Below are 12,383 nucleotides of genomic sequence, written 5' to 3'. Positions count from 1 at the left end.
TGGGTGTTTTGCCCTTTAGTTGAGCTGGTACTTGTTGTTCCTTTATATGTGTAGAGCCTCTTTCAGGAGCTCTTGTAGAGCTGGCCTGGTGGTGACGAAATCTCTGAGTACTTGCATGTTCCCAAAGGATTTTATTTTTCCTAACTGTGTTTCTTGTTTTAAGCTGCTGGTTTTTTTTACATAGCAATAGACCACAATACACCATCTAACATATTATTTTATTATTTTTCTTCCTTTTACATTTCTGCCTCAACTAGAGCATAAATTTCCAGGAGGGCGGGAAATGTTTTCCTTTTTGTTCACTGTGGAATCCCATTCACCTAGCACAATTTTTTAATAGCAACCCCCTCAGATAGGTACTGTTCTCATTCCCATTATACAGATAAGGAAACTGGGACACAGTAAGCTTAAATAAAATGTCTAAGATTGTGTAGTCAGAGCCTGACTTTTCTCCACAGCCTAATGGGCTTAACCAGAGTCCTGTATTGACCCACTTCTATGCATCCCTTCCAGTGTTATGTTCAAGACAGAAGGATAGTTATTATTGAGAATACAATTAGATCTCAGACACGGTCTCTGCTGTCATGCAATTAACAACCATTTGGGAAAACAGGATGTATATCAGATAGCTGCTATATAAAGCAGGATCTAATGAGTGCCATGTAAACAGGTATAGGCTGTGAGAGGGTTACACATTTCGTTTTCCAAAGAATAACTACTCATAGTTCTTATGATTTGTGCCATGTTATTCTCAAAACCCTAGCCACAACTAATTGGAATAAGGATAATTTCCTTAGTCAAAAGCTGTCTACTCTAGGCTAAGCATCAGCCCAAGATGGGGCCTAGTATATGAACTCTAAGCCTATTTGACTGCTGAGATGGTATCCTCAGCTTTCTTATTAGCCGTATAGCTGTACAATAAATCTATCATCTGGTAGCCTGAGCATGTCTTTAGTCCTTGTTACAAGAAAAGGCCTCTCATGTATAAGGCAGTTTAAAAGTCTTACAGATGTTCAAAGGAGTCATAGGTTAGAGGAAGATAAGGGTTAGACACTTCATGGAGAATTGACACGTGAGCTGCCACTGAAATAGGAATATCCCTTAATCAGTGTTTTAGAGATCATATCTTCAGATTGTTTTAATTCATAAAGTATAAGAACTACATGTTTTCACAGCATGCCAGCAGCAAAAGAAAAAAATAAAAGAACTATAAGTGTACAAATAAGTAATCTGTAAGTTTTGCCTGACTTGGGTGTTGATTATATTTTTGTGAACTTACTAGACATTTTTTTTATATAAATGGTATTTCAAAAATTAATTCATTGTTGCATATTGTCAAGTTATTTGTTATAAGTAGAAAACACTATCTATAGTTTTGACTAGAAATAATACAAAAGTGCATTTCTGAACTTGTGGTTCAATGATTGCCAATGATTTATAAAAGTATTTCAGGTGTCATTCAGTGTGGTAATATAGTGAGTTTCCATTTCAGTTTTTTCAAATTCCATAAGGTAAAAGAAAAAGAGCAATAAAAGGAACCAGAAGAAAGTAGAATAGGGAAAAAAAGAAAAAAAAATCATCAAAGTTTGCAATTTAGAGTCTGCCCTTTTGACTTTCAGTTTGTGTTTTATTCTGGAAATGACTGCTTGTATCCTCTGTCATGTCTCTGGCAGCAGTGAGGGGAAGGAGGGAAGAAACCTGCCTTTATACCCTAGTTCACTCATTCAATGAATATTTATGGAGATCTTACTAGCACCTGTAACAGTGCTTTTTATTATCCGCCCTTTGCCTGGATTTTTTTTTTCTTTTTTCTTTTCTCTGTGGCAACCTCATATTTATCCAGTGAGATGTAGCTCAAATATTGCCTACTTTTTGAAATGTTCACTTATTCTACAAAGTCATACACTCCTTCTACATCTCATAGCATTTTACCTATCCTATCTTCATAATATCTATTATGCCTGTCTGTCTGACTCTTCCATCACTCGACCACTTTAAGTGTAGGAGACTTTTATTCTTTCTCCTCACCTCTTAGCATTAAGCATTATACCTGACACATAGGAGTTGCTCAGCAAATGTCTGATATGGATGATAGGTAGCTATCATTTGTTGATAACTTGTTTAAAAGTATAAAAGATGGAATTTTGCATCTGGCTACTATGGAGTAGAAGACTAACACTCCCATTAAGAACAACTAGAAGATCTAGATTAAATTCCGTAAGAATCATATATGCTGGCATCAGAGAGCTGCTAAGGCAGTTTGCTGAGCTGAGCCCAAAAGTCTGTGTATTCTCCTTAAGAGAGCTGCTAAAATCATAAATAGCTGAAAGCAGAGCAGAGTTTTTGGCAATCTCATGGTGTTGAGGAAACCAAAAATATGAGTCTTGACTCACCAAAGAGGAGGTGGCTCTAGTTAATATCCAGGCTTTCAAAGATCTGTAGGCACTGGGCTTCACAAAGACTAGAACACCTCTTCACATGGACTCAGTCCCTGCCGATAAGAATCCTTTCTAGAGGAAGATAACATCACTTAGAGGTGCTACGATTTTTCATACAATGTTTGGCATTAGATAGAAAGCTACCAGACAGAACAAAAAAACCGGCTTAAGGGGGTGTGAGGGTACCAGAGAGGAGAATAGAAAACAGACTTAATAGGTTACCTTGAAATAAGAGTTACTAGAAATGGACTTTAAAAATAACTGTGATAAGTTAAAGAATATAAATACTAAGATTAGAATTTTAAAATATAATCAAATTTAAATTTAAAAAATATAATCAATTGAAATTCTATAACTGAAAAAATCACTGACATTATAAACTCAATAGATAGGGTATAAAAGCATGAAAAACTGAAGTGAGCTTGGCGCAGTGGCTCACGCCTGTAATTCCAGCACTTTTGGAGGCCAAGCTGGGAAAATTGCTTGAGATCAGGAGTTAGACCAGGCTGGGCAATACAGTGATACCCCTGTGTCTAAAAAAAAATCAAACAAACAAATTAGCCATCTGTCTACTTGGGAGGCCGAGGTGGGAGGATCACTTGAGCCCAGGAGTTCAAGGCTGCAATGAGCTATGACCGTGCCACTGTACTCTAGACTGGGTGATGGAGAGAGACCTTGTCTCAGAAAAAAAAAAAAGAAGTTACCCTTACCCTCAGTTAAGTTACAACTTAAGAGTGCATTAATAAACTAGAAAGAATGAGATTATAGTATAGAGTATTAACAGTATTGAAAAGAGCAAAAGGGATATACAGGACATGGTAAAAAGTCTAACATAGACGTAATTTGAGTCCCAGAAAGGAAGGAGAGAGAGAAAGGAGCAGAAGCAGTATCTGAAATGGTAATGGCCAAGAACTTTTCAAAAGTGACCAATGAAAATAAATCACAGATTTAGAAAGTGCATTGAATTCTTAGCAGGATTAAAAAAAACTAAAACAACAGCATACCACTGTAAAACTTGTAAAAACCAAAGACAAAGAAAATCTTTAAAGCCTCAAGAAGGGGAAAAAGCACATTATTGTCCAAAAAACAACAGTGAGACTGACAGCTAACTTCTCAGTAGAAATGATGAAAGCCAAAGCAACAAAACTATAGTCATTCATTGCTTAATTAACAACAGGGATACATTTTGAGAAATGCAGTTTTTCATTAGGCAATTTTGTCATTGTGCAGACACTGTAGTGTACTTACACAAACCTAGATGGTATACCTACTACACACCTATGCCACGTGCTGGAGCCTATTGCTCCACAGTAACATGCAGAACCTACATGGCCGTGTTACTACTATACTGAATGCTGTAGGCAGTTTCAGCATGATGTAAGTATTTGTGTTTCTAAACATAGCAAAAGCACAGTAAAAATAATGGTATTATATAACCTCATGGGGACACTGCTGTATATGCAGTCTATCATTGATCAAGATGTCATTATATGGTGCATGACAATGTGTATCTTAAAGATAAGCTGTCATTCTACAATTCTGTATTTGCAAAGATAGCCATCAAACATGAAGACAGTATAAAGACCTTTTTTCTTTTTTTTTTCTTTCGAGACGGAGTCTCGCTTTGTCACCCAGGCTGGAGTGCAGTGGTGCAATCGTGGCTCACTGCAACCTCCGCCTCCTGGGTTCAAGCAATTCTCCTACATCAGCCTCGCCAGTAGCTGGGATTACAGGCACCCACCACCACACCCAGATAATTTTTTGTGCTTTTTAGTAGAGATAGGGTTTCACCATGTTGGCCACACTTGTCTTGAATTCCTGACCTCAGGTAATCTGCCTGACTTAGCCTCCCAAAGTGCTGGGATTACAGGCATGAGCCACTGTGTCCAGCAGAGACATTTATAAGATATCAAGAACTGAGGGAGTTTCCAGTAGACCTGCACTTAAAGAAACACGAAAGAGATTTCTTTAAGCAAATGGAAAATTATCCCAATCAGAACCACAGAACTGCGAGAAGGAATGAAGGGCAACAGAGAGCGTAAATATGTATTTAAATCTAAAGGAACACTGGCCAGGCAAAGCAGTAATAAAACAATAAGATAAAGGAAAGGAAGTCAATGAAATTAAAATATTGTATGTTTCTAGGACTGCCTACGAAGTGGTAAAAGTACTGATTGATTTTAGGTATTATAAAAGCAAAGTCACATATTGTAATTTTCAGGGTACGTACTATGGAAAAAAATTAAAGAATATATAATTCACAAGCTAAAAGAAAAAGGATCAAATATAAAATGTTTAATAAAAAAGAAGACAATAAAGGAGAAAAAAGAACATAAAATAAGTAGGACAGATGAAAAACAAATAGTAAGATGGTAGATATAAACCCCAATTCATCAGTAACTACATTAAGTATTACTGGAAATACTTCAATTAAAAGACAAAGATGATCAAGCTGGATTTAAAAAAAATACTTGCTGCTTGCAAGAATTATAATTACTTTGAAAAACTGTTTGGCAGTACCTGTGAAAGCTGGGCATATTCACACTCCATGGCCCCAGCAATCTACTTCTAGGAATGTACTCACAAAAAGTATGCATAGAATGTTTAAAGCAGCATTACAATAGCCACAAACTAGAAACTACCCAAATACTCATCAACAGAAGAATAAATAAGTTCTTAAATAAGTCTTAAATAAAATGATTTTAAAAGTAACATTTATCAAAAGAAGCCAGACATACATCAAAGAGTACATAATATATGATTCCATGTCTATAAATTTCAAAACCAGGCAAAACTAATCGATGGTGTTAGAAGTTAGGTTAGTGATGACCTTTGGAAGGATGGTGAGCAAAAGGGGTTAATGTTCTGTTCTTCATTCCTCTGATGGTTATATGGGTATGTTTACTTTATGAAAAGTCACCAAAACATTAAAGAAAAAAGAAAAAAATTTCACCAACTTGTGTATTTATAACTTGTGCATTACATACATGTTTTATTTGAATAAAAAGTTTACTTTTTAAAAATTTATCAGGAAGGGTATCAGAATTGGCAGCAAAGTCAGTTCAGTTGTATTTTAGTACATAAGAAAGTCGGCCAGGCACGGTGGCTTATGCCTGTAATCCCAGCACTTTGGGAGGCCAAGGCGGGTGGATCACCTGAGGTCAGGGGTTGGATACCAGCCTGGCCAACATGGTGAAACCCCATCTCTACTCAAAATAAAAATTAGCCAGGCGTGGTGGCATGCACCTGTAATTTTAGCTACTCGGGAGGCTGAGGCAAGGGAATCACTTGAACCCTGGAGACAGAGGTTGCAATGAGCTGAGATTGTACCACTGCACTCCAGCCTGGGCGACAGAGTAAGACTCCATCTCAAAAAAAAAGAAAAAAAAAAAAAAAAAAAAACCATCTAAAAAAAAAAAAAAAAAAAAAAAAAAAAAAAGAAACTTAATGTGCTTCAAGAAGGAAAGGTTGAACCCACAGGAAAGAAGAGTGCCTGAAGATGTTGAATAGATGATAAATTAAGCTATTTAAGGACAAGTAAGAGCATTCATTCATTCAGTGGAATAGTTTAAGTCTTTATTACAATCCAATAAATATCTGAGCTCTTAGGAATCCAAAAATTAATAAGGCTCAGTCCCTATTTTCAGAGTGGTCACTGTCCAGGAGAGAGAGATTCGAATGATGATGTATGTAAACACTACATATTTTAAATACTTTCCTTGTACGAGTGAGGCACTGTGCTGTGCAGGTTTGCAGCATCTTACCTGATATTCACAACAATCCAGTGAGTTTGATGTTATCTCTTTTTTCCTGAGGAAACACAGGAAATAATAGAAGTTGTCCAAGGTCTCACCACCAAAATGAAAACGGAAGTCTGTCTGACTTTAAAGCCATGTTCCTGCTGGTACTTTACACTTCCAGTGGATGGTGGATGGTGAAATTACATGCAAAAGTCAAAATCAATTCTAGTGGGGATGTCTTGGAGAAGGTGGTATAGATGGCCTGAGCCTCAAAGGATGAGCAGACAGAGAATAATGTTTGATGGCCTAGAAGTGGATTTGAAGAAATAAAAGTATGTTCTCTGAATGAAGGCCAGACTTTCAAAGAAGGTGGCAGAAATGTATGATGAACCTGAGATGGCTGACGGCTATTTCTCAGGGAGAGGATCTATCTGCTCCATGTACAGACTTTCAACCAAGTGTCTTTTTTTCAGACCTTCCTCCTACAAAGTTATCTGGCATCTCCAATTCCTGACTCTTTTCTGGACTTCTTTGCTTTGTAAATGTTGGTATCATGTAATCGTATAGCCACATTGCTTTAATTTAATATTTCACAATGAACACTTTTCCCAAAGCAAAGTGCTTGTTGCAAAACATCGTATCTTTAAGCAAGCATAGCGGGAGAGTTCTAGATTCCTGCCAGAGTTAAACCCAAGGTAGTCATATGTGTAATTCAAGTGCTTATGAAACAGCTGGAAGGAAAAAGAAACTTGGATATAAAATAAATTATAGGTGGGCACAGTGGTTCTCGCCTGTAATCCCAGCACTTTGGGAGCCCAGAGTGGGAGGATTGCTGAGCTCGGGAGTTAAAGAGCAGCCTGGACAACATAGTGAGACTCTATCTCTACAAAAAAATTAAAAAATTAACCGGGTGTCATGGTGTGTACCTGTAATCCCAGCTAATCAGAAGGCAGAGGCACGAATCTCTTGAGCCTGGGAGGCAGAGGTTTCAGTGAGCCAAGATCATGCCACTGCACTCCTGCCTGGGTGACAGAGTAAGACTCTGTTCTCAAAAAAAAAAAAAAAAAAGTCTGATACAGTAAGTACAAATATAGGGGACACACTGCTTCCTTTTAAAGGCAAGACTGGTATATTGAACATCCACTTCTGCTCAACTCTCATTATCAAGAAGTTATAAGACTTTGAAGCAATCTAGCTTGGCGGCCATGTGCTCTGTGCTATATATAACAAGCTGAGGTCAGGCTGGGCGTGGTGGCTCATGCTTGTAAGCCCAGCACTTTGGGAGGCTGAGGTGGGTGGATCATGAGGTCAGGAGTTCAAGACCATCCTGGTCAACATAGTGAAACCTCGTCTCTACTAAAAATACAAAAATTAACTGGGCGTGGTGGCAGGTACCTATAATCCCAGCTACTTGGGAGGCTGAGGCAGGAGAATCGCTTGAACTGGGAGGTGGAGATTGCAGTGAGCCCAGATCGCACCACTGCACTCTAGCCAGACTCCATCTCAAAAAAAAAAAAAAAAAAGAAGTAGCTGAGGTCAGTACTGGGGACAATATTCTGAGCTTAGTAAAACTGAGAGTGTTGAATCAACTTAGATTAATGTAGCTAATTGGTAAATTCTGATCTTTGTGGTAGGGCTTGCTTCTACTTGTTTATATTAAAAATGTAATGCACAACTTAGGCTGGGCCTGGTGGCTCACGCCTGTTATTCCAGCATTTTAAGAGGCCAAGGTAGGTGGATCGCTTGTGCTCAGAAGTTTGAGACCAGCCTGAGCAACATGGCAAAATCCCATCTCTGCAAAAAATACAAAAATTAGCTGGGCATGGTGGCACATACCTGTACTCCTAGCTACAGGTATGTGCCACCATGGAGTAAACACTTGCAACCAACCCCATGGTGACCTCATCAGAACTTATGTTCATACTGAGGAAGATGAAATTTTATTCCTCATCTACCTTATACAACAAGTTGACCTCCAAATTCTTGGTTTGGCCCAGATGGATCACAGCCCAGACTTTAAACCAGTTAAGCCAAGGTGGGAGGATCCCTTGAGCCCAGGAGGCAGAAGTTGCTGTGAGCTGAGATCGTGCCACTGCACTCCAGCCTGAATGACAGCACAAGACCCTGTCTCAAAAAAAAGCAGAACTTAAACATAAAATGTCTATATAATGCTAACCAATTAAATTCTAGAGTCTAGGCTTAAAAATGTACATCTTTATAATAAACAAAAAGAGACCAAGATAGAGGTGAGGGAGATGTCCCTTTACAGCAATAGAGGAAGAGTTATAGTCCTATTTTATTGAGCTACCTCAAAGAATCTACTTTTGAAACCGTTATATGCTGCAAAGATAACCTTCAAAAAAAAGTCTCATTGGTTGTCTTCTAGATAGTTTGTTACCTTGGTAATAACACTAATTTACATGTCTGAGTTCCTAAACAACCTAAAAACTTTTATCTTTCCTCTGTAAAGTCAGAGAGAATCATTGGCACATTTCTCCTTTCCCGTATATTTAATAGAGAGAAACAAATTCCTGTTACACTGGTTGATTTCTTATTTTAATAAAGATTTAACAAAGGAAATTGCCTTTATGTGTGTGTGAAACTTTAATATCTAATGTCCTTATCTTTGGGAATTTATGTAATTCTTTTTTTCAAGTGATTTAACATAGTTTTTCTTTTTTCTACATAGACTGTCCTTCATCTGGTTGGATTCAGTTCCAAGACAGTTGTTACATTTTTCTCCAAGAAGCCATCAAAGTAGAAAGCATAGAGGATGTCAGAAATCAGTGTACGGACCATGGTAAAAGGCTTATTCTTTTTTATTTTTTCACAAATTAGTAAATAACATTCATTAATTTCTTTAAAAATTGATTTTGTCACATCACTTTTAACTGGGCCCTGAGATTTAATATACAACTTTTATTTGACAACACACAAGCTACAGGCTGTGGAATTGGGTATATATTTAATCCTGGAGTTGGAAGACAGGAGTTGGATAATACTGTCCAAAGCCGGGTCTATTTAACATGCATAGCCTATGCCAGGCACTATGCTTAAGCACAGCATATACTTTACTTGGCTTTAATTATCATAACAAACCTATCAAGTAGTGTATTATTATCATTTATTGAGAGATGAAAATTAACTTAGGTTATTTGTTCAAAGTTACACAGGAAATAATTGACAAAGCCAGGATTTTAACCTAGGTTTGTTGGATTTTAGACTTCGAGTTCTTAATCACTTAGTTCTTCTGCCTGGAAAGTGCTGAAGTCAGATTACATGGGACATGAATGAAGACCATAGTAAAGAAGAGTACATTAAGGAATAATTATAAAAAGACTGTTTGCTATAGCATACTCTCAGTGTTCTCTGGGAAATAGATTTATAACTTCACATTCTAAAATATTTTAAATAAAAATGTCTTTTTCTTGAGACAGGATCTTGCTTTGTCACCCAGGCTTGAGTGCAGTGGCGTGATCATAGCTCACTACAGCCCTGAACTCCTGGGTTCAAGTGATCCTCCCATGTCAGCCCCTTGAATAGACAGGACTACAGGCATGCACTAGCTATTTTGTTTGTTTATAGAGACAGGGTTTCACCAGGTTACCCAGACTGGTCTGAAACTCCTGGCCTCAAGTGATCCTCTTGCCTTGGCCTTCCAAGGTGCTGGGATTTACAGGTGTGAGCCACTGCATCCAACAAAAAAAAAGTCATTTTTAAAAAACTGCTTGGATGCTATTTATATATTTATGGGCTATTTTGGGCTACTGGGCCCAAAATGTATCCTTTCATTGAGCCTCTAATTATTGTGACACTTGTTAGCTCAAACTAAAACTGTGATTGACTAGCATCTTTTTAAACCCAAATATCTAACCTGGTGATATGAGAGTCCTGATTCTTTAAAGGTGCTTTTTATTATTGTTATATTCTTCAACAATATAACATTTAGAAGAATGTATCAAATTGTATTAGGGATACCTTAATCAAAATCATATACATTTATTATAGGAGGAATAAATGTAAACACAAAAGTTATTTAATCTTATTAAAGTGTCACATAGTACTTAATACATATATGTTGTTTCCCTTTGAAAAAGTCTTACCTGAACGTAGACTCTGTGAAAACAAGATGAAATTTCCAACATGCCAATATGGTTTTATTTCAAGGCAGTTGAAATAAAATAATAGCAATTTTGTTGGTCTTAAAAGATTTTTAAAACAAGTTTTCGCCTGTATTTTCTTTCCTTCCTTCCTCCCTCCCTCCCTTTCTTCCTTCCTTCTTTCCTTTCTCTCCTCTTCTCTCTTTCTCTTTTTCTTTTTCCGCTTCGATGGAGTCTCAGTCTGTTGCTTAGGCTGGAGTGCAGTGGGATGATCTCAGCTCACTGCAACTTCTACTTCCTGGGTTCAAGCAATTCTCCTGCCTCAGCCTCCTGAGTACCTGGGATTACAAGCATGCACCACTAGGCGCAGCTAATGTTTTTTGTGTTGTTTTGGTAGAGACAGGGTTTTGTCATGTTGGCCAGGCTGGTCTCAAACTCCTGACCTCAGGTGATCTACCCGCCTTAGCCTCCCAAAGTGCTGGGATTACAGGTGTGAGCCACCGTGCCTGGCCCCTACAACTATTTTCTATCCCTTCAAAAAAAACCTCAACTTATATTAGGTATACTGAGACACAAACATAATTTCAATGACATAAATCATTAGAGGCTGAGAGCCAAGGCATGTTCCTATACCCTTATTAGCTTGTATGAACCATAAGATCAAAGTTTATTGTCCAGCTCTAATATATATAAAAAGTTAATTATTTTTATGTAGCTAGTGATTTTCACTGATTCTAGAATATGCTGACTTTTTTCTCTTTAAAATAATTTCAGGAGCAGACATGATAAGCATACATAATGAAGAAGAAAATGCTTTTATATTGGATACTTTGAAAAAGCAATGGAAAGGCTCAGATGATATCCTACTGGGCATGTTTTATGACACAGATGGTAAGCGATATTTACCTCATGGGATGTGACTTTGTTCTTCTTTTTTTAATGTAGTAAAACTGATGGCTCTTCAATTCTCTAGTTCAAGTTGATGATTCCTGTGGCCTCCAGGTGTTACATTTTCAGTGTGCACCTATGATCAAACCACAGCTTGTCCCTGTATAGCTCAATGAGTTACACAGAGGAAAGCCACAGTAGATTCTTGTCTTGATTAAAATGTGGTTCTAAGGCTCGGTATTTTTGTAATATGGCATGATCTGTAAAAGTTAGCATCAGCAACTAATAGGCTAAGGATAGACTAAATTATCATGGTTTTATTAAATAAATGTATTTATCATTACTACAAACAAATATGAAGTACATATGTAAATATTTTCAAATGAAGTGGAATTACTAAGGTTACTACTAATATTTTAACTATTTTTCTTGACTTTTTCCCATGAGAATATTATACATATAGATTTTTTTGCAAAAATTGGATTATCTTCAGAACCCTCTTAATAGCTTTTGATGATTTGGCTGTACACAGGATATACTTCTCCTTCTAATTTTAATCCTACAACCAAATGTTTAGACCAGACATACCTTATTAACTTTCCACCTTTAATCCTATACCCTTTTTGGCTTTGAACACCTTTTAAAACTGTCATAATGTTGAAAATATTCCTTCATTGACAGATGCGAGTTTCAAGTGGTTTGATCATTCAAATATGACATTTGATAAGTGGACAGACCAAGATGATGGTGAGGATTTAGTTGATACCTGTGCTTTTCTGCACATCAAGACAGGTGAATGGAAAAAAGGAAATTGTGAAGTTTCTTCTGTGGAAGGAACACTATGCAAAACAGCTAGTAAGTATGACCGGAGGTGTTTTTCCATTCTAGGGGAAGCAGAGAAAGTAGGGCCAGTTTTAAAATAATTTTATTTGAGATAAGTGTGCCTCATTAAATAGAATAAGGCTGGGCATGGTGGCTCACACCCGCAATCCCAGCACTATGGTAGACTGAGGCGCTGAATTGCTTGAGTGCAGGAGTTCAAGACCAGCTTGAGTGAAAACTCATCTCTACAAAAAATACAAAAACTAGCTGGGTGTGGTGGCGTGCACCTATAGTCCCAAATATGTGGGAGGCTGAGGTGGGAGGATCAGTTGAGGCTGGGAGGTTGAGGCTGCAGTAAGCAGTGACTGAGTCATTGTACTCCAGCCTGGGCAACA

At 37.5% G+C, this 12,383-nt stretch overlaps 1 protein-coding gene across 1 annotated transcript in view; it reads left to right on the top strand.

Annotated features, from left to right (window-relative positions):
• Positions 1-12,383, top strand: part of LOC108316766 (lymphocyte antigen 75) — a 145,377-nt gene that overhangs the window by 116,085 nt on the left and 16,909 nt on the right. The window contains 3 exon segments of the mRNA XM_017546868.2: positions 8,868-8,978; positions 11,053-11,169; positions 11,848-12,021. Coding sequence (XP_017402357.1) covers positions 8,868-8,978; positions 11,053-11,169; positions 11,848-12,021 — 402 coding nt within the window.

Source organism: Cebus imitator, unplaced genomic scaffold (genome assembly GCF_001604975.1).
Source record: "Cebus imitator isolate Cc_AM_T3 unplaced genomic scaffold, Cebus_imitator-1.0 Scaffold10, whole genome shotgun sequence".
In the NCBI taxonomy this organism is placed as follows: Eukaryota; Metazoa; Chordata; class Mammalia; order Primates; family Cebidae; genus Cebus; species Cebus imitator.
Note: the sequence above shows the minus strand (reverse complement) of the source record. Positions and strands in the feature narration are given on the sequence as shown.